General features: G+C 39.3%; 1 protein-coding gene across 3 annotated transcripts in view; it reads right to left on the bottom strand.

Moving 5' to 3' along the window:
• Positions 1 to 23467, bottom strand: part of SGIP1 (SH3GL interacting endocytic adaptor 1) — a 150530-nt gene that overhangs the window by 21979 nt on the left and 105084 nt on the right. For 2 of the 3 annotated variants that reach the window (XM_045028905.1, XM_045028906.1), the window contains 2 exons: positions 21554 to 21681; positions 19694 to 19820 (listed from right to left, as the gene is read on the bottom strand). In XM_045028905.1, coding sequence (XP_044884840.1) covers positions 19694 to 19820; positions 21554 to 21681 — 255 coding nt within the window. Of the gene's footprint in view, positions 1 to 13661; positions 13722 to 19693; positions 19821 to 21553; positions 21682 to 23467 lie in introns of all 3 variants that reach the window. The other variant, XM_045028904.1, reaches the window with a different exon arrangement.

The raw sequence follows: 23467 nt of genomic DNA, 5'->3' as shown, positions 1-23467 counted from the left end.
TGGCATCGCTTCCAGAAATTTTAATTGTTGCTTTAAGGTCCATATTTTATAAACTTTTCATTTTGGCAATGAAGATGAAAAACCTCCATTTTTAGGAGGACTTTCTAGCATTCCATTCCATTTCTTTTCATAGATTCCAAGGCAAAAAGGGACCCCTGTGATCTAATCTAGTACAACAGAGGCCCTAGAACTTCCCCAAAATAATTCTTAGAATGTATCCTTTAGAAAACCATCCAATATTGATTGAAAAATTGTTGGCGATGGAGAATACTCCATGCTACTTGGTAAATTGTTCCAATGGCTAATTACTCTCACTGTTAAAAATTATGAACTTATTTCCCATCCGAATTTGGCTAGATTCAACTTCCAAACATTGGCTAGTGTTATATTTTTCTCTGGTAGGTTGAAGAGCCTGTTACCCATGTAGACACTTATAGACTGCAATCAAGTCACTCCTTAACCTTTTCTTTGTTAAGCTAAACAGATTGAGCTTCTTGAGTCAATCACTGTAAAGCTTCTTTCTAATCTTGTAATCATTCCCCTGGCTCTGAACCCCCTCCAATTTATCAACATCCTGTTTGAATTGTGGGCACCAGAACTGGACACAGTATTCCAACAGGAGTTGCATGAGTGCCAATGCAGAGGTAAAATAATCTCTCTGCCCATACTTGAGATTCCGCTGTTTATACATCCCAGGATCACATTAGATCTTTTGGACATAGCATCACATTGAGATCTTATGTTCAGCTGATTATCCAGCATGACCCCAAATCTTTTTCAGTCACTGCTTCTGAGGATAGAGTCCCTCGTCCTGTAAGCATGGCCTACGTTCTTTTTTCCTAGATGTATACATTTTGCTCTATTAAAACACATATTGTTTGCTTGCGCCCAGCTTACTTAAGCAATCCAGACGACAGATCGCTCTGAATCAGTGACTTGTCCTCTTCATTATTTACCATTCCACCAATTTGTGTGTCATCTGCAAACTTTATCAGTCATGATTTTGTGTTTTCTTCCAGTTCATTGATAAGAATGTTAAATAGCGTAGGGCTAAGAATCAGTCCCTGTGGGCCCCCCCAGTGGAAACACCCACTTGATGATGATTCCCCATTTACAGTTACACTTTGAGACCTATCAGCTAGTTTTTAAATCCATTTAATGTGTGTCATGTTAATTTTATTTCATTCTAGTTTTTAAAAGAAAAATGTTGCATGGTACCAAGTCAAATGCCTTCCAGTATATTATGTCAATAACACAGTATTTTAGCTTTATCAGCCAAACTTGGAATCTCATCAAAAAAAGATATCCAGATAAGTTTGACAGGATCTATTTTCCATAAACTCATGTTGATTTGCATTCATTACATTACCCTCCCTTAAATCCTTATTAACTGAGTCCTGTTTCAGATACTCCATTATCTTGCCCAGAATGAATGTCAGGCTGACTTGATTATCTGGGTCATCCCGTTTGCCCTTTTAAAAAGTTGATATGAGATTTCTTATGGTCTTTTGGAACATCACCAGTGCTCCAAGACTTATTGAAAATCAGCATTAAGGTCCAGCCAGCTCCTCAGCCAGCTCTTTTAAAACTCTTGGATGCAAGTTATCTGGACCTGGTGATTTAAAAAAATGTCTACCTTTAGTAGCTTATGTTTAACATCCTCCAGAGAGACTAATGGAATGGAAAGAGTGCTGTCATCACCATATGATAATGTAGGAGCAGGATTTTATAATTGTACTATGAGAATTAATGTATGATTTGATTTCATCCTGCCAGCCACCCTTTTTGAATAACAGAAAGGAATGACAGACCAGAACAATCCTTATGACTGATTGTGGTCACCCTTTTGTTTTAGGATAAGTTATTATGTCTACTATGGTTTCCTGTATGTATTACAAATTAGTCACTCAAGTTCAATATACATTTCTTTGTTTTAAGGTTTTAGTGAGAGACAGGATCTTGTATTGTATCTATGTTAAGGAGATTAGAAGAATGTTAAGGGCCTGAAGCCCCAATGTGAATTGTTTTCGTTATAAGATTTAGCAAGGCTTGATTTACAATGTATTCTGCTGAATATACAATACTGCTGTCTGTATACCTTTGAAGGTTTCTGTAAGAGATTGTTTGTGTGAATGAGGAATGGATGCATCAGGAAAAGATAAGGTGTGAAAGCCATCACAAATGTCCAGATGGTCAAGAAAAAGTGGGAGACTTGGAAAAACCAGGAGACAATCAGAAAACATCCATTTTATCTGATGCTAAACATGCTAGCAGCATTAACGACCTCAGAGGTGCGGCAGGCACCCCGGAAGGCGAGACAACAAATAGAAGATAACGATGGGAAGCCCGACAATAACCATTAAATGATAACAGCAGAAAACCCCAAGATTAACACCACTTAAGGACTAATGATTACAGGATGACATTGCAAAATGCATGGACTCAAATGGGAATTTACAACTATAAAGCTGGGGTGTTTTGCCATGGAACTCTGGGTTCAGTCCTGCAAAGCCTCGGAGCATCGGATCGTGACCGACAGAGCCCAGCTCCACACTCATGCTCAATCTAACTGGCCATTAGATTGACTCTAGCTACAACAAACTGGTAACTATAAACATCAACTGGCAGGACTATAAACATACAACTGGCAGGTGTCTATCTGCAATTTAGCATGCCAGTTTCATAACAAAACTGTATTACAAACTTTCTGTAGCACTCAGGGAGAAGTAAGCATAGAAAAACTACAGCTGGTCTAACTAGCTTGGATAATAAATAATAAGACTTTGCACTTACACAACGTGGCACCTTTTATCTAAGCATCTGTTGTGATAATTGGGCCAACAAATTTACCTAATTGTGAGCTCAACTGTAAAAAAATGAGCACCAATTTATAAAGTATAACACCACATGTCGATGGATAAAGGAACACAGAAAGACTGAATTAGTCCAACCAAAATGGCCTACTGCTGTAACTCAAGGACTGTGTTAAGACCATGGTAAACAAGGAAAGTGTGGGACTGGAAATTAATGAACCAAAACTGGTGTGTTAGAAATCAGGCCTAATTGGTGGACAAACTAACAAGGGGACAGACTATTACACCCATCACTACCTTTTGGGGTTCTTAAAAAAAAAAGGGAGAGTTGGAGGGGGGAAAATACGGATGGACAGAGGCTATCATGATACTGGTAGACTGAAAGAAGGGGAAGGAGTGAGCTTCACCTCTCCTGAGACCCTAGACCTTCTTCATCCTAATCCTGAGAGATGTCTTGACCAGACATCTCTGGTGGCACTGTCACCTTCCCCAGCTCAATCCCAAAGACCATCTGGATGTGAGACTTTGTCTCTTCCTTCCCTAGTTCTTCTTTCTCTCATTTTCTTCTGTCTAATAAGAATAGAGATTAGCTGGCCAAAACTGTTTTTGTTTGTTTGGGTTTTTGGGGGGGACATTGCTGTAAGCCTGTGAACAGGAAAGGCAGCTAAAAGCAATGTCTTGAATAGCCTGGTACCAGCACAAAAGTTTGCCAGGTCTCAGACTGGCTGATCAGACTGTGTGCACGGTCTGGGTTTTTCCAGAAGCAAGGCTGCAAGTGAGAATCAACACCAGAGACAGAAGCTGCATTTTCTATCTTTGTTGTTCTTCTCTTTCCCCTTTTGGGTGTTTTGGGTTTTTTGGGTCTTCCAGGAAACAGGACTGGACTTTAACAACAGCAACAGCACAACTCCAGCCCAGCTCAACCAACTTTTCTCTTTTCCCCAAAAGGACAATCTTTACTGCCATCTAAGAGACCGTCAGACCAGGTCCCCCTCTCCCCTTCTAAACATTCTCTCCAGCTAAAGGAACAAGGGATGCTGTTAAAATGAAAGTCTTATTTAATACTTTACTTTTCAAATGCTTTAACTCTTTTTCCTTCTTTTCTGTATCTTTAATAAAGGGTCACAAAGATTTTAGTGGTGTGTTTCCCATGGAACTAAAGTCTCTACATACCAAATCCTGAAACTTGTTTAACATTGGACAGTGACAGGGTCATATTAACACCTTTGACTTTTGGGGCCCATATATTCAATTTAAATTGGTATAACAGATCTCCCAGCACTTTACAAACATTAATGAGTTAACTACCTCACAGAAGTGTTCTGAGGGTTAAATATTATTTCCCTTTCTACGATAAGGAAACTGATGCTCAGATGACTAAGCCAAGGTCACACAAGAAATCCATGGCATAGGCAGAAACAGAACTGAGATTTCCCAACACCAATTCCTGAGTCTTAATCAGAAGACCATATTCCCTATCTAGTTGATACTCATCCAGTGAGTATACCAGCACCATACAAGTTCCAAAGGAATCATACATGTTTCTCTCTCCTTCTGTCTGTTCCCCTAGTCTTGTCTACACTAGCAAAAAGAAGCAATCAAACCGTCAACAACTGTAACTTTGGTAGCAACATTGTAAGTGGTAGAGAAAATGGGTTTTCATGACACATAGGTAAGAATGACTGAGCTGCACCACTGTTTGCAATTGCTGGAATATATAATTTTGAATATATACTGTCTCCAAACAGGATAGTTCAATATAGTCAACTTTGAACAAACATTGAGATGGCATAACATCAGAACAAAATCATGCAGAACCCTTTCATATATCATCTGATTCCCAAATCTACAGCAGCTGACTTAATCTTTAGCAAGAAATCCATTTTTTTTCTGGTGTATCATTCACTGAGTTAATAGTGCTAACAAATTCCAGATGCTATAGATCTCTTTTTATACCATTATAGAACAACTCATAGATCAAATCCAAAAATAAATCAGGACTCCAAAACTTAGGGATAGATAAAGGAATATTGCAAAATTAGAGCCGTAATGTGTGGAAGTGTAATTACTTTATTCAACTGTATTAATTTGAAACTACCTATATTATTGTCTCACCACTTTTCCAGCAGATACTCATCAAGATATACAAAAAGGTCCAGATTACCCAGTGGGGATCTGCATGTAGAACAGGAGTAGGGTGAACAAGGGTGGGTCAGCTGTCGTTGAGACATGCCACCCTATTAGTTTGAGAGGGAGTGAATCAAGGACTGGGGGATGGGTATACCAAGTGTACATGGTTTTCCTATTGACAACCAGCAGAGAATCTCTGGAAAAATACAATACTGCCTAAGGTAGTACCATCATCTCTACAAAGCCCCTCCATCCATGCCACCAACACCTCTCTTTGAGGAAGGGGATTGCTGATAGGAAAATGAATAAGAGTCCAGGAGACAGAGCAGAATCATAGGGCCTACATGCTGAAGGCCTTCTGAGGATATCTGGGGAACCAAAGCACATGTCTGCCTCACACAGATTGAGCAAGCCAACTCTGTTTAACGTCAGTGGACCCAATACCTCACTTGCTTTCACAAACCACAATAGGTCCACCTCACAGGCCCCAGACTATGGTTCCCCTCAGCCCATTCAGAACCAAGGTGAGGAAATCTGCCAAATCGCTCCAGAGAAGAAATCCCAATTATCTCCTCCAGACACGAATCCTCCCAAAATCCAGCTCCATGACCGGGCCACATCTAGTTTTGTCGATAAAACAGAGGGAAAGTTCTCTCAGTAAACATGATCTGACTATTCTGAACAGAGGCAGCTGATATTTAGCAAACTGTCAACTGGTCAGAACAGCTCCACCAGACTACCTGAATAACTGAATGGTTGCGTGTGTATAGGATTGGCAGCAGCACTTAACTTTTGATCCAATAGAACTCTGCCATGCTCTTCAAACTGTGAGTCTTCAAGCCTGCATGTTCTCTGTGTCTATGATGGCCAATCTAGTATCTCCAGATGAAATGGCCCAAGATACTTGGCTGAGTCACGTATTGTATTCTAATCTGAGGATTACTGAGCCAATTTAATGAATGTTAAACAGCAGCCAATACCAAATGCTTTGAAAGAAGATGCCAGATACTCCTGTTATGGACCATTATGAAATAACCTGCCCATAGGGAAATTTCTTCCTAAACCCCGTCAGTCAGTTAGTGGTGGTTTTAACACTCTGGCTTTAGATTTGTGTAACTGTAGGTTTAAATGCATGGCCTTTCCATTTCACTGGCTATCCCCTTGCTTTTGTACTATTAGGGGAAAAAACAGATGATGTGGTCTCCATAAACCAATTAGGAGATTACATTGATCTGCATATGTAGTATTTGTGACAGCAATAATATTTTGTTTTTACAATTTTATTTTTTTCTTTCCATGAATTTTTACAACTTAAAGTACGTTGGAATATTATAAGAAAGCACACAAAAATCAGATTATAAAAATTGTTGTAATACTGAAGATCAAGAATGGGAGTGGGGGAAATAAACTAATAGGGATTAAATAAATAATGATAATAATACCTTAGAACTGTGTAGTCAGTCTTCATATAAGAGAAGTCGCTGAAGGTGAGAGGGCAAGGAAAAAGAGAAGAGCTGCTAGTCCTACAGGAAGAGGGGAGGAGTCAATGGAGACAACACCAAATATGAGCCCCAGGAGGATACGGGAAGGGTTGCGGAGGATTGCAAGGGTGAATAGGAATCGAGAGGACTTGCAGCCAGTGGGTGCAGGGGATAGACCGGAGAATCACACTGTCACCAGGAAAAGGCAGGTCTACGTGATTGGGGACTCCTTACTGAGAAGAATAGACAGGCCTGTAACTAGAGCTGATCCGGAGAACAGAAGGGTGTGCTGTCTGCCGGGTGCTAAGATACGGGATGTGGACCTGAGGCTGAAAAGGATCCTAACGGGAGCGGGAAAGAATCCGTTGATTGTCCTTCATGTGGGAACGAATGATACGGCTAGATTCTCGCTGGAACGTATCAAGGGAGACTATGCCAGACTGGGGAAGACGCTTAAGGAAATTGAGGCTCGGGTGATCTTCAGTGGGATTCTGCCGGTTCCTAGAGAAGGGCAACAAAGGTGTGACAAGATTATGGCGATCAACAGATGGCTCAGGCAGTGGTGCTATAAGGAGGGCTTTGGGATGTACGGCCACTGGGAAGCATTTATGGACAGAAGACTGTTCTCTCGGGATGGACTTCACCTGAGTAAGGAGGGAAATAGATTTCTAGGATGGAGGCTCACCCAACTGATTAAGAGAGCTTTAAACTAGGAATTTGGGGGAGATGGTTGGGAGATGTCCAGGTAATCTCCACGCCAGAATTTAACCTTGAGAGGGAAGAAAACAAAGTAAGAGGATACAGCCATGGGCAGAAGAATTGACATAAGGAGGAAGGGTAGTGTAGATACCTGTCTAATAGGTGATGCTAGTGGTAGAATGTCTGTGCCTAACTGGGTAAAGAATGTCAGTGAAGCCAAACGGCAAAAATTAATATGTCTGTACACTAATGCGAGGAGCCTAGGTAACAAAATGGAGGAACTAGAGCTACTGGTGCAGGAAGTGAAACCGGATATTATAGGGATAACAGAAACATGGTGGAATAGTAGTCATGACTGGAGTACAGGTATTGAAGGCTATGTGCTGTTTAGGAAAGACAGAAATAAAGGCAAAGGTGGTGGAGTAGCATTGTATATCAATGATGAGGTTAACTGTAAAGAAATAAGAAGTGATGGAATGGATAAGAGAGTCTGTCTGGGCAAAAATCACACTGGGAAAGAAAGCTACTAGAGCCTCCCCTGAGATAGTCCTTGGGGTGTGCTACAGACCTCCGGGATATGATTTGGATATGGATAGAGACCTCTTTAATGTTTTTAATGAAGTAAACACTAATGGGAATTGTGTGATCATGGGAGACTTTAATTTCCCAGATATAGACTGGAGGACAAGTGCTAGTAACAATAATAGGGCTCAGATTTTTCTGGATGTGATAGCTGATGAATTTTTTCACCAAGTAGTTGAAGAACCAACAAGAGGGGATGCCATTTTAGATTTGGTTTTGGTGAGTAGTGAGGACCTCATAGAAGAAATGGTTGTAGGGGACAACCTTGGTTCGAGTGATCATGAGCTAATTCAGTTCAAACTAGATGGAAGGATAAACAAAAATAGATCTGGGACTAGGGTTTTTTACTTCAAAAGGGCTAACTTTAAAGAATTAAGGAAATTAGTTAGGGAAGTGGATTGGACTGAAGAACTTGTGGATCTAAAGGCAGAGGAGGCTGGAATTACTTTAAGTCGAAGCTGCAGAAACTATCAGAAGCCTGCATCCCAAGAAAGGGGAAAAAAACCATAGGCAGGAGTTGTAGACCAAGCTGGATGAGCAAGCATCTCAGAGAGGTGATTAAGAAAAAGCAGAAAGCCTACAGGGAGTGGAAGATGGGTGGGATTAGCAAGGAAAGCTACCTTAGTGAGGTCAGAACATGTAGGGATAAAGTGAGAAAGGCTAAAAGCCATGTAGAGTTGGACCTTGCAAAGGGAATTAAAACCAATAGTAAAAGGTTCTATAGCCATATAAATAAGAAGAAAACAAAGAAAGAAGAAGTGGGACCACTAAACACTGAGGATGGAATGGAGGTTAAGGATAACCTAGGCATGGCCCAATATCTAAATAAATACTTTGCCTCAGTCTTTAATAAGACTAATGAGGAGCTTAGGGATAATGGAAGGATGACAAATGAGAATGAGGATATGGAGGTAGATATTACCACATCTGAGGTAGAAGCCAAACTCGAACAGCTTAATGGGACAAAATTGGAGGGCCCAGATAATCTTCATCCAAGAATATTAAAGGAACTGGCACATGAAATTGCAAGCCCATTAGCAAGAATTTTTAATGAATCGGTAAACTCAGGGGTTGTGCCATACGACTGGAGAATTGCTAACATAGTTCCTATTTTTAAGAAATGGAAAAAAAGTGATCCGAGTAACTATAGGCCTGTTAGTTTGACATCTGTAATATGTAAGGTCTTGGAAAAAATTTTGAAGGAGAAAGTAGTTAAGGACATTGAGGTCAATGGTAATTGGGACAAATTACAACATGGTTTTACAAAAGGTAGATCATGCCAAACCAACCTGATCTCCTGCTTTGAGAAGGTAACATTATTTAGACAAAGGAAATGCAGTAGATCTAATTTACCTCAATTTCAGTAAGGAATTTGACACGGTTCCACATGGGGAATTATTAGTTAAATTGGAAAAGATGGGGATCAATATGAAAATTGAAAGGTGGATAAGGAACTGGTTAAAGGGGAGACTACAATGGGTTGTACTGAAGGGTGAACTGTCAGGCTGGAAGGAGGTTACTAGTGGAGTTCCTCAGGGATCAGTTTTGGGACCAATCTCATTTAACCTTTTTATTACTGACCTTGGCACAAAAAGCGGGAATGTGCTAATAAAGTTTGCGGATGACACAAAGCTGGGAGGTATTGCTAACATAGAGAAGGACCGGGATATCATACAGAAAGATCTGGATGACCTTGTAAACTGGAGTAATAGTAATAGGATGAAATTCAATAGTGAAAAGTGCAAGGTCATGCATTTAGGGATTAATAATAAGAATTTTAGTTATAAATTGGGGACACATCAGTTGGAAGTAACAGAGGAGGAGGAGGACCTTGGAGTATTGGTTGATCACAGGATGACTATGAGCAGCCAATGTGCTATGGCCGTTAAAAAAGCTAATTCAGTTTTAGGATGCATCAGGCGAGGTATTTCCAGCAAAGATAAGGAGGTGTTAGTACCGTTATATAAGGCACTGGTGAGACCTCATCTGGAATACTGTGTGTAGTTCTGGTCTCCCATGTCTAAGAAGGATGAATTCAAACTGGAACAGGTTCAGAGACAGGCTACTAGGATGATCCGAGGAATGGAAAACCTGTCTTATGAAAGGAGACTCAAAGAGCTGGGCTTGTTTAGCCTAACCAAAAGAAGGTTGTGGGGGGATATGCTTGCTCTTTATAAATATATCAGAGGGATTAATATTAGGGAGGGAAAGGAATTATTTAAGCTTAGTACCAATGTGGACACAAGAACAAATGGGTATAAACTGGACACTAGGAAGTTTAGACTTGAAATTAGACACAGGTTTCTAACCATTAGAGGAGTGAAGTTCTGGAACAGCCTTCCAAGGGGAGTAGTGGGGGCAAAAGACATATCTGGCTTTAAGACTAAGCTTGATAAGTTTATGGAAGGGATGGTATGATGGGATAGCCTAATTTTGGCAATTAATTTTGGCAATTGATCTTTGATGATCAGCAGGTAAGTATGCCCAGTAGTCTGTGATGGGATGTTAGATGGGATGGGATCTGAGTTACTGCAGAGAATTCTTTCCTGGGTGCTGGCTGGTGAGTCTTGCCCACATGCTCAGAGTTTAACTGATCGCCATATTTGGGGTCGGGAAGGAATTTTCCTCCGGGGCAGATTGGCAGAGGCCCTGGAGGTTTTTCGCCTTCCTCTGCAGCATGGGGCACGGGTCACTTTCTGGAGGATTCTCTGCAGCTTGAGGTCTTCAAACTGCAATTTGGGGACTTTGATAACTCAGACATAGGCTAGGGGTTTGTTATAGAAGTGGATGGGTAAGATTCTGTGGCCTGCTTTGTGCAGGAGGTCAGACTAGATGATTATAATGGTCCCTTCTGACCTTAAAGTCTATGAGTCTATAAGAGAGTAACTGTTAGTCTATAAGGTGCCACAGGACTCTTTGTTGCTTTTTACAGATCCAGACTAACATGGCTACTCCTCTGATGTTTTATCATAGAAACCATCAGGCTAATGCGTCCATTCCCTTTCCCAGTACAGAACTGTTACCTAAAGTAAGAATGTCACTAAACATCAAGGCTAAGAGATCACAATTATCAAAACCCTTTTTCTGTGCAACTTAGGGATGATCCGCTACAAATGTTTAATAATCAGTCTGCCCGAATTTTTACCAGTGGTCTAGTGATCGTATACTGCACTTGATCTTAGCCAAGAGGGTAACCCCAGCCCCGCCTTCTTGAATACTCTCTATTCCAAGACACACACCTTGTTTCAGAACTAGTTCAGCATTACGTTGGCAACAACTTCATTAAATGAAGCCTAAGAAAAATATCTGTTAGGAGCTGGAATGTTGGCTCTTTACCTCAGTTGAGCCACATCAGATTATTCAAGATATTAGCAGCTCAAAGGAAATGCTTGGCAGCTATAACTCTAATCATAGAAGATGCTGAAAGCCAGCTGATGTGTGCAACAATCTAAATGCTGAGTGATGAAAGCAGATTCTAGGATTGTTTACCCAGAGTAGAGTTACTACATAAGAAACCTGAAATAGTATATACAGAAGCCAAAGAGTTTTCTGTCTGGGGAACTTTTACTAGAGGAAAAAGAAAGAGAATGCTTTTTGGCTCTGATTCAGAGGAAACATTTCTAAATTATCTACAAACAAAAAAAGTAGTAACTCCCCCAAATACTTGGCTCCTTGATGGTAAAAAGATCTGTTCAAGAATTAGTGAATCCAAAGAAGCAGCTAGCAGGAAAGAGAGCTTCAGTAAACATAAGCACAATCATAGAAGACTTCCGATAGCAAGATGGTGATGAGACTCCTATGATTTGCCTCCTCCTTATTATCCTTTTTTTGAGGATTCTAATTTAAGAAACATGACTTGGCATGTCTTCACTCTGGATGTTTTCTAATCCAGACACCTGGGAACAACTGTAGAATAAGATGCCAGATCTCACATACCCACTGATATGACAACCTTTGGAATAAAGGCAATGAGCAGAAGGAAAGAAATAGTTCCATCATGGATTTTGTAAACCTTAAGGGAGTTTAACCTTGGCATCTTCCAATCGATGTTCAGATGAAACGATTTTAAGAATGATAATCCTAGTTTTAGTTAAAATCAAATTGACTTACTGAGGTTATAGACGCACTGTCCATTGTTTGCCTACCACCCTTTGCCTACCTTAAAGCTCCTGAACTGGACTCAGTCCTGGCTAAAATATGCCCGCCTCTAAAATGCTGAGCAAGGACTATAACTCCTCTCAAATACTGTGTATAAGTACTATATAAATTGTATTTTAAAACCCTGGAAATGTTGAGAAGCTTGCCATAAGTTAGGAATCGGATTTTATCCCTCCTTGCCCATCTCCCTGACCCACATTCTAGCTCAAGAACTAATGTTAAAATATAATCTATATACTTCCCTAAACACCACAACATAAGCTTCATATCTCTGCAGCATAATTTGAAAGCACTAAGACTGCCCTTATCCAAGTAGGCAAATAGACCATAAGATTTGTAGTGTAGGCATTTTAGTGTCTGATTGTAAAGCAGGCATGATGTGTAAGCAGTAGCTGATTTTCCAGTGTTAATAACTCAGCCAAAACTTTTTAAATATCAAAAAGCGAGAAACTGGATGGCTCAGAGGATTACTCACTCCTGTTCTATCCAAATTAGCCATAGATACACCATCTGGTTAAGTTGCTAGTGTCCTACATTTACCACCATTTGATGGCTAATCTGCTGCCTATGGGAAATTTGATGGTCTCAGTCCACTCTCTATTAGAAAAATGCCCAATTCACTAAGCCACCATCACATTTGTCACCACGTATAGTCATCTCTAATGGCAGACTAAATGCTGAATGGGCGTAGAGACTCAATTACTCTTTCACTGTTTAAAGTTAGTCCCCCCCCCAGGTCAAGCCTGAGGTCCTTAGTAGAGAGGGGCAGCTTGCACTCCTTTTGCCCACGGTGCCTATTCTCTTTATACACAGATGACTTCACTCTCCAGTGCTGTCAACCTGGTAATTCTTATTAGCAATAAACTCACGTAAACCACCCAGACCAGTCAAGTGGACTTTTTTTCTTTTGCGCACACTTAAAACTTAAAGGCCAAACAGATTGTGTTTTAATTTGTTCCCAGGATAGATGATTGCATTATTAGCCTCAAGTGAGTTTTTAAAATTGACTTGAATAAATCTCTGAAAACAAAAATTTATAAGGGACAGATTTTACAGACTCAGCTATAATACAAGAGTTGGTAAAGGTTACTAGTAATTCAAAGTGAACAGACTAATTGCACAGCTCTCTAATTCAGAAGGATAACTCAATTTTATAGACTGACTGAAAATTAATTAGATCCAATGCTGGGATTACGCAGATGCTGATGAATTCTGTACAGCAGTTGTAGGACACATTTCCTGATTTCCTACTTTTACAAAATGATGAGCAGTACCCTCAAGATAATCATATAGATGTTATTTTCACATTACTCTCCAATATACCTTAAGTATGTCACAGGTTTTCTAGGAAGTTTAAAATGGGCAGTGTGCTAATACTAGTTAAATCACTCAGAAGAGGGTAAAGGCCAATAGAAAATAAAATAGTAATTTAGGTTTCAGTCATCATATTGTTTAGCGATACATTTAGTGTGCCAAGTGGTTTGCAGAAGAGTGTAAAAAAGCCCTGGTTGACAGAGTCAAGTTCTTTGGCAATATAAGTGATTTTGTTCTGTAGAATATATTCATGATTTACACAAGAAAAGTCTCTTTTTGTTCTTTAAAAAAAGTAATTGAAGGGAGACAAATGTACAAATCAAATTTAAATGATCCTTGTTGAACTTGTGATATGATGTCATCTAAGTAGCCATAGCATTTTCATACAAAAAGTTAGAGGGGAAGTTTTGAAGGAAACCATAGGACTTAAATAGTAAGAGCAAAGGGGAGTAAGTTACAAGCTGGTATGCTATGTACTACTTACCTTCAAAAGTCAAATAAAACTTTCCTCTGTCAAACCAAACGAGGGAAGGCTGTTCATTCTCTGTATGGCCAGGAGTTGAAGCGGGATGGGAAAGGTTAAGGAGAGGGAGAGAGAAGGACACAGTGTGAGTCACAGAGCAGGTAACTTATCTCACTATGGGGGAGGGAAGAGGCACTGCAAGCCGTTAATGTGCAAGGAAAAGGGGGATGGTGTTTAAAACTCTGTTTTTTGGTTTAGAAAACAGAAAGCAAAAAGCAAGCTATGGAAGACTAGATGGAGGGGTGTTTTTGCCGGCTTGATAGTAGTTGCCTATGCGTGGAGTAGAAGAGGCTTCCTGTTCATGCAGGCTGGGTTAGTATATTTAACTGCACTTGTTTTGACAAACTTCGTCACTTGCATTATCCTCTTCATCTCCAGTGGTGTCTCTATGGTGCTTAAATAGGATTAGCAAGCTGTATTGGGCAGGAGGCTGTACCTTGCATTGTCTGTTGGTGTTTTTGTAAAATGTATGTATTTTTTTAAATTGTATTTTAGGACATAAAATTCCAGGTCAAGCACCTGGAGTAGAAAGTTCTAATTTAATTTTTTACCCTTCCCACCAGAATTACCAGTTTACTTGGACTCACACCACCTTGAAAGTACCGGAGAACAAACATTATAAATATTATGTACTGCTGAAATAATTTTAAAATGTATTTTTGAGCAGTTAAATTTATTCCTTCAATTTAAATTCACAAAACAGTAGCATATCACCTCTCAATCTTTTTGGTCACGGAGAAACTGTCATGCAATGTGCTGCTATTTTTTGTGGCACAAGTTCCATTTTTAAACATATGTATGTCATATGCACTGGACATTCATGGTGGTTGAGGAGAAAGCATGTCCATAAGTTTTATAGGCAGTCTTATGAGACAATGGCTTGGAGTTTTAATCCAGATTTCTTGAAACCACTCTGCTAATACAGTACCTGCAGGCGTTTCACAGTGCCTTTCAAACGTGGGCAGTTTGTCAATAAAAGCATCATCTTCTGATACCATGAGCAAAAGAAACGTAAAAGACAAAAGAATGAAAACACAAATGCCAAATGAAATCAAGCAGTGCACTATATCAACAAAATACAAGAACTTAAATGAGAAAAATAATTTAAAGGTCACTGAAATAGAAACAATGGAGTCTTTCTTTCTACAATGTGTTATTCAAACTGCACAAGCAACAACAAAGAAAGAAAACCAAATCACAAGAAGAGACAAATAAATAAAATCATTCTGTTCAATATTCTTTTGGATAAGGTCCATCAAATGGTATAATCTTTGCAACTCTGAAACAAATCTCTAACAGCATAGTGGAGCTAGTTAAAAGCTCTGTTCATTACTATATTTGGACTTGCACAGATACGTATTTCAAGTGGATGGACAAATGGACAGGGAATGTCTTTTTTATGGCTATATGAGTCTAAAGAGCAGCCAGTACATCTGTTCCTCAACACAATGCAAGTCCAATACTCTTACTGTGCCACAAGGTAAACCTGTGGGGTTGTCAAATGTAAGTACAGAGATCTCCTTCTAAGAGGCTAGTTCAGGAGTGGCCAGATGTAGCTTTGACTAGGAGTCACTGCTAATGAAGGCTCTGAGCTATGAATGTTCCACACCTACTGCTCTTTTCTCTTGATGACACATAGCTGCCTTAAGCCAACCGCTGTTTGCTTGCCTCTCTGCTGCAGCTTATAAGGACATACTACTTCACACAATACACAGTCAATCTGTGGAACTCATTGGCAGGGAAAGTTGTGAAGGCCAAAAGTAAAACTGGGCTAAAAAACAATAATTAGATAAGTTCATGGAGGATAGGTCCACCAATGGCTATTAGCCACGCTGGCTAGAGATGCAAGCTTATGCTCTGGACATCCCTAAACCTCTGACTGTCACAAGCTGGGACTGGACGATCACTTGATAGTTGCTCTGCTCTATTCATTCCCTGTGAAGAATCCGACAGCGTCTACTATCAGAAGACAGGATCCTGGGTTAGATGGACCATTCATATGACCTAATATGGCCATTCTTATGTTCTTATTCAGCACTCTTTTGGCAGCAAAAACATACAACTTTATTTGCTTTAGCATAGGCCTACCCGCTGCCTCTGTCCCTATTAATTTGTAGCAAAAAAAAAATCAACATCAGGTCAAAATGGAAGCAGCCAATGGCATATTCAGCTGCCATAGAGAGAATCACACATTAACCTTTCTATTACACTGGGGAATCCTGGAGTGGGTTGCAGTTGTTTTCTGAGTGGCACTTGAATCACCTTTATATGAAATGACAACACACTAATCCATGAAAGGTTTAGCCATGCTTCTGAACTGCTGATACCTCTAAAAAAACTCCTACCTCTGCCTTCTGTGCTAACGTCTGTGCACACTTCCAGGTAACATGACAAGGATACATTTTAATTTGAAATGAATAGATAATCTCAATCACCCCTCAGAACCACTCTGCTTCTGAGAGAAAGCAATCAGCACTCCCACGTGACACGGGACAAATGTGAGGGACTTTGGCAAAACAAAGATATATTTGAGGAATATGCTCCCACACTCCAGCACTATTCAGGAAAAGGGTTCATATGGACACAGAGGAACTAGGATGTGAAATGGAGTGCATGGCTGGCCTGTTAATGACTACAATAAATACACTTGTTTACTAAAAAGATGAAGGGAGAAGACATTCATTCCCAGTGCTAAAGAAAAGCCTGTCTGTGGCTAGTGCATTGAAGAATTTATTCAGTAACAACTCATCTGTGTTAAAATAGGTACCCTGTAATGATGCCATGGTATGTAGAGATATACTGTGACTGGCTGAGTGAGCCCCCGATGAAGGAATTAGACTTGCCCTTTCTAGTATGTATACTTCCTCATGCAAAAATATTACTTCTTTCAAATTAGAGATCCACCATACGCAGGGGCCATTAGAAAAAATGGGAGGGGCAAGAGAGGGAAGAGTCCTGACAGAACTGTTCCTTCTGCACTTGCTTTACCAAAAAGGAAGCAGCTTCCCTGCACGTTTACCTCTTAAAAGGGTTGAAATCCTACAGGACAGAGTGGAATTTTGTGGGGTAATATAGGAGCCACAATTTTCAATTTGCTCCAGGTGAAGTGTCAGTGCCCAGGGTCACTTAGGCAGCTTTTAGAAGGGTGCATCTTCAAAGCAATTTAAATATTGTTTATTGGAAGCATTGCCTACATCTACTAAAACTGAAAAAACCCAACACTTTAAAAGCTTAAGCAGCAGCCACGGGGATTAAATTTCCTGAAGGAACAAATCCAAGATGGCACCCAAGAGAACATTCCATAGATCTTGTGATATGCAGTTGTGCAGGCTCTCTTATTTTTAAGGTGATTGTACTGTGTGCTCTTGGTGCACAAGAAAAATTTAATTTATTATCTTGATGTGGGAACTATCTCAGTATAATTAGGAAGATCAGATTCTAAACCCCGAATTCAGACAAAAGCTACTTACTTTTTGTGAGATTAACAACCTGATTTTTAAACAAAAGAAGTTTAGATAGTTCAGTGATGGTTATAATAAGCATCTCATTTTTGGATGCTGCTCTGATCAAACCTCTGAAGCTTTTGCAGTTCACCTATCACTCAGAGTAATTAACTCATACCAAAGTTATACCCCAATAACCTTGATTCTGATGCTCAAAGCTGTAACCTTCACCTCAACTAGTATTGCTTTCATCCCCCAAAAGTACAATCCAACAATGAAAAGGGTAATTAAATACCAGTAGCTACTTTTTTGTGCTAGAACCTTAAAGGAAGTATTTTTGCAACATTGTCCTGTGTTCTCCTCCGGTACATGCTATACAGACTGGAGGAATGGAATGAAAATCATATATGAGAGAAGCAGAGAGATTTTCCTTCCACTGACAAAATATATATGTCCAGGAAATTAAATAGGTAGAAAGGAATTCAACATGATTACTGAGGGGAAGCATTTTTATTTTTTTTACATTGGAAAAGATTGTTCATGAATGCTGAAGTGTTGGCAAAACATACCATATTTATCTCAACACTTTGACCTGCCCGGAGACTCATCTAAATTTCATTCAAACTTTTCCTAGCATATCTGAAACAGATCAGCTTGTTCTTTATTTACCCTTGCTTTCTTTATGCTATCTGCTATTCTATTTTCAAAGGTGTGCTCACTGATAAGGATCCAAATATTAAATGAAAATCTATGTTATTGAATACCAATTTCAGAGATGCTATATGAGAATTACAAATCACACATTTTTTGCCATTTAGTCCTCATGTACATACAGAGCATGGATCCTTGCTCTGTGCATTAGAGGAAAATACATTCTAATTTGGATTTAATAAATTATATGCTGACTGGTTGAAATGCATTTATTTCAGGGACATGCTACGATGTAATGGTGACCACCAGGAAGTGGGAATAGAGGATACAAACGTAAAGAAGGCGAGTGGAAAGTGAAAAAATGGTAGAATGGAGACTTAATAAATCAAAGCTACAGCAAACAATAAATAAAGAAATGAAAATGCCCTTGGGTTTTAGCCAGAGACTGATACAAACTGCAAACATTCAGATCCAGACTTTCTCCACGTTTGAGAAGAAAGGTTGAATCTAGGGTTCAGCTCAAACTACCTCCATTTTCAAACAAACAAAAACAATTCCTAAAATCCTTTCTTTGTATTGGGAATAAAGCCTAGGAATAAAACCTGTTGTTAATACTATACTTTAAAGCTCTCCAAAAGTAATGCCATTCAATATCAAAGTGGGGACAACACACACACTTAATTTTCATTTTCAGATGTCCTGGGTTTGAACATTCAACAATAGCAAATTGGCTTCCATGGGGGGACAGCTACACTGTTTCAGACTAACCAGGAAAAACAATTTCAGTGGCAGTGCAAGTCCCCTTCCCCCATGAAGCAAATCCCATATAGTAACTGAACTGAAAATCGTCCTGAAAGAAAATGGAGAATGTAAGAAGCAAGCGATAGGAGAACTGGTGAGACATAGTTCAGTCAGATGGCGGCGATGAGAGTGGGACAGAGATAAGGGGCAAAAACAATGGAAAATTAGGAGAACACCTGGAACAGAAAAGGGATTGAAGATCTACAGAAGCGAGAGAGAGGTGTCTTGATGAAGACAGAGGGAATACAAGAGAGAGAGAGAGAGGAAACAAAGAGACCTGGGTCTGTAGCAGATAAGAGTCCATATGAGGAGACGGAGCAAAAACCTCGTAAATGAGAAAGAGGCAGAGACAGAGAGAATAAAAGAGTGTCTTGTACCAAGAAAGGGGAGGGAGGAGACCCAGAGGGAGAAAGCCATGACTCAAAAGCATCCAAACCTAGGAGCTGTCAGCCTTACAATATTTTCTGTATTTATTTTTTCACACTACAGAAAGTGTTACCTAATCTACTTAGCAAGTGAATCACGTTTTTAAAGAGTGTTTTAGTTTCCTCTAGAAGGAAACTGCACCATTTTTTCCAAGTTCTAAGATGTATCAGAAACCCTAGTTGTTTTGAAAAGTTCTAAAGCTTTTGCAAGACCCCAAAGTTTTGCTATCTACCACTTTAAAGGCAAATATCAGACTGAAAACTCGACCTGGTTTAGGAGTAATTGTTTCCAGGATGCCACCATCCAATTTTAAATCTTGGCTCCCCCAACCCACCTCCCACCAAAAAAGAAAAGAAAAATGTTCCCATTCTTCTTTTGACTAAGTTTATAGATATCAATTAAAACTAACACCATACCTCATTGGTGATATCTTTTACTTTTACCAAATACCCATACTCTTAAAACACTTTTATATCCAACAGAATAGGAAAACTCCTGTATAGGCTGGGTAATAGTTTATATTTCTTTCACTTAAACTGCTTTAAAAGAATATGAACATGAAAGCAAAATTTTAGAAAATGATAACACAAAGTAGAGGGTTTCAGAAACTCAAATTTTTAAAAAAGCCATTCAACTCTATAAAAGATTACAAAAGAAACCTGTGGTTTTTACCAACTGTGGGAGTAGTGGCTGCACTCAAGGAATTGGTGGATGATATGGAAGAAGTACTTTCAGCACGGGCTAAAGGTGCTACCGGAGGAGGACTGGATGAGTGAATAGGAGGGCTAAAAGGCCTGGACTGTAGAAAAACACAAAATAACGCAAGATTAAAAATATACATACTGTAACATTTACACCAAATATTAACAGATGCCTTTGAACACAGACATAAGGCTTTTATATACCAGTAATCTTAATACCTTCTTCACCCACAGTAAATAATGTGGATCTTAATGGGTCTCACACCTTTAATACAAATGATGCTTTAAAGAAGATAAGGCCTAGGAAAATCGATGAAAAATTCTGTCTTGCAAGTCTAAGTTTGTTTTCTCCTCTTGGGCCACAAAGTATTCTTACAATTTTCAAAAAATTGGCAGTGCTATAAAATTTTAAAACAAGCAGGAGAGAGATGGGAGAATTCTAGACATAGACGACCCAGCGTTTGCTTCGGACCCCGCAACACCATCTAACTACGAGATGGCAATTTAAGGCTAGAAAATGCAGGACGGATGGTATGTTATGGGTAAATACTACACAAAGTAAATATTTAATGAGTTGCCACTTGTGGCTGGATTCACACACATTAAACCTTGTGATAACCCACTTGAAGCAGTAAGTGTCCATTAGGTCCTAGTGGAGCCAACCCACTGTGATGAAAAGATATATGTATAAACCCAAAGAAAGAAAGAAAATTATTTTTTCAGGGCATGATTCTGGAATCCTTCTGCAGGCCAAACCTTCGCTGGCTAGTAGAGTTCTAAACAGTACTAAGAGTTCTACATGCAATGTGCTTTCAGGAATGGGCCTTAATTCCACAATTCATTAATATAGAGAAGGTTTGTAGCAACATTTTATAGCATTACAAATCATACCATTTTAAATGATACATTTTGTTCTTATTTATACAGCATTTAAAAATGGGGACACAGGATAATTATTGTAGTGTGAGATACCACCAAGATTAGAACACATCTTCCCCTCCTCACTAGCCAACCAGGATTTCCCAGTGTTCCTATGACAAGACACTTAAGCAAAATACTGTAAGAACGATACTAAGTCCCATGCAAACTAGAATACTTGCTAATTCTGTTGGCACAAGAGCAGCAATCTATTATAATCACATGGTTATTTCTGAGGATCTTCAATTGAATGAAAGTTTTAGGATATGTAAAACATGTGCGTGAGTGTGCCATCTTCCATCATTTAAAGACAATCTACACTTTACTGCAGGATACTCTTGGTTTTTAACCTGTAGGACTGAGTAATTAACTGAAAAAAAATTAACTCAAAAATAATTCACTTTGGCTGCACTGGTGTCCTTTTGTGTTGGCTTTCTGCAAACATTCTAGTGAACAAATTTAGTGGCAGGAATGTTTCAACAAATAGCACATTTTAAGGCAATGTCAGAAAACGTGTTAGGAAAGTGAAACTTGAATTCATAAACCTGAGTATTTGCACCAAAAATCCTGATTCTAAGAGTTAGGGTGTATCCAAATCAGGGAACAGTCTACTGTGTCCAGTCAAAACTACCAAGCAGCTCATACTGCACATACTGAATACGCACAGTGAACGGTTAGCAAGCCATCAGCAAAGTAAGAATCATTCACAGAAATTCTCCCATGTGTAATTTCGAATGATGAATAAATTATAGAAAACTGAACTGGTCAGGGACCATTTGCAGACTCATTTATTTGCTATGAATTACTTGCTCAGTTCTATTAACTTGTTTTATCAGACTGGAAACAAACACGAAATTCCTGATTCATTGCGAATCCCCTCTCTCATTAGTGGTTATGAAAAGGGTGAACATACCACATCACCAACTCCAGGCTTCCCTGGAGGCAGTTTTGGCCGAGATGGGGGCCGAGGTGGAGGAGGCGGTGGTGTGGGGCTGCTGCAGGCAGCCAGTGGAGTTGCTGGGCGAGCCGGAGATGAAGAACCTGAAATAAACACAGACTATAAATATAAGATTAAACTCAAACTACTCTCTCAGCACTGAACTCCCCATAGCATACTGCGTGCTATCAAGCAAACAAACACTAATCCAGCTTCCAACTCACATTCACAGCTACTGCACTGCAAGTCAATCTATAAACGTGGCAGTGTGGAAGAGTAAGTTACAGCTGATAACCAAGAAGGCCATAGTAAAACCCCAAACTCAATGATCTGCTGTGGAATCTGGTTTGAGCGGACTTCATACCAAGCTCTAAATTTGCACATGCACATGGTAATGCAGACTTTGTTGGTGTGATATTCTGAACACAAAATCAGAGGCTAAAATTTGCTCCATGGTGAAAAATTTTATTTTTATATTTGAAGTATCAGAAGTTTTAAATCTTCTCTCTTGAACACCAGCATCATGTCTGTAAACTACATGCTGGCAGTTTGGGAGCAAGTGGTTGCCTTGTACTTCTGTTTATTGCAGTGAGTTACTGTGAGAAGCAACTACTGATGGCCTAACAATATTTTTCAGTTTAACTTTCACAATCTCTTCCCTTAGCCCCTGATTTCTCTTCTGGTTATTTGTATGCAAGTCTCTCTTCTCTGCCTCTGAATGTTTTAAATTCGTAATGTTGATACAGCCACATGTTTTTTGGATGAGGGAAAAATAACTTTTAGTAATTGACATTTACTAATATATTTCCTGGAGTAAGGAGATGATTTTTGTATGTACATGCAGTGGGGGCCTGCTTTTCTCAAGCATTATCATTGGTGTAAGACAGTTGTTATTTCAGAAATCTTCATGGATTTCCATGAAAGACTGTAAATGCAAGACAGGAGAGAGAGAGATTTTCTTAGAATTCACTGAACATTTAAAACAATAGCAGTGTCCAAACCACTGAGAGAGTGGGTGCGTCGGAGGGGGAAGGTCCATGCTACGAAACAGCTTTAAAAAAATGTTTTCAGCCAGCATTATTTGTTAGTATGGTGGCCAGGACATAACTGACCGGGAAGAATTTATCCTATTTTATAGCTGGAGAGTCTGAATTTCTCAGTTTTTCTCATTGTAAGCACAGTAGTACGGAGGGGATTGAAATAACTGCAGTAGGCACTATGGTGACCATAATGGTTTGTAAGACTGGGCTTAATTCTTGATGCTGAATACATGATATAGTCAAGTGTTACTTCGGATTTGTTCCTTTTTAATCTTTGTTACAAAATTACAGTGAGGCTCTATCAAATCCTGGTTATATAGCTGATATAGAGGCTGAGGTTAACAAAGATGACATTTAAAATAACTAACTCTGAATGAATACCTGGTTTAAAAAATAACAAAAAACCTCCAGAGTCCTTGGTAGAAGTGGTTTTGATGGGGACAAACCTTGCACAAATCTTTTAATTTTAATTTCATTGCCTATTATTGTAAGATGGCAATCATTAAACATGAGTGAGGACCAGAATGGGGAAAGCGGAGAATGTTATAAGGTCTCTGGGGAGCCCCAAAGAATCCATTTTAAAAAATTATTTAAAAAATAGTTACCATAAAAGACAAATTTTAAGTAGCTAACTGTGGAGCTCAAATGTTTCATTTTGTCATTGATCACTGTCACCTTGCTGTGAAGATCGACTAGCTGCAACTTAATAAAAAGGAATGAGATGAGGTACTTAGCAGAATACTTGACATACTATTTTGATATAACTAAGAAAATTTAACATACCAGGATAAGTTCAGCAATCATTGGTATTGTACAAAAGTACATTTTATAGCGTATTGTGCAAAACTAT

This window comes from Mauremys mutica, chromosome 8 (assembly GCF_020497125.1).
Source record: "Mauremys mutica isolate MM-2020 ecotype Southern chromosome 8, ASM2049712v1, whole genome shotgun sequence".
Taxonomy (NCBI): Eukaryota; Metazoa; Chordata; order Testudines; family Geoemydidae; genus Mauremys; species Mauremys mutica.
The sequence above is the reverse complement of the archived record's forward strand: the minus strand, read 5'-3'. Positions and strand labels throughout refer to the sequence as shown.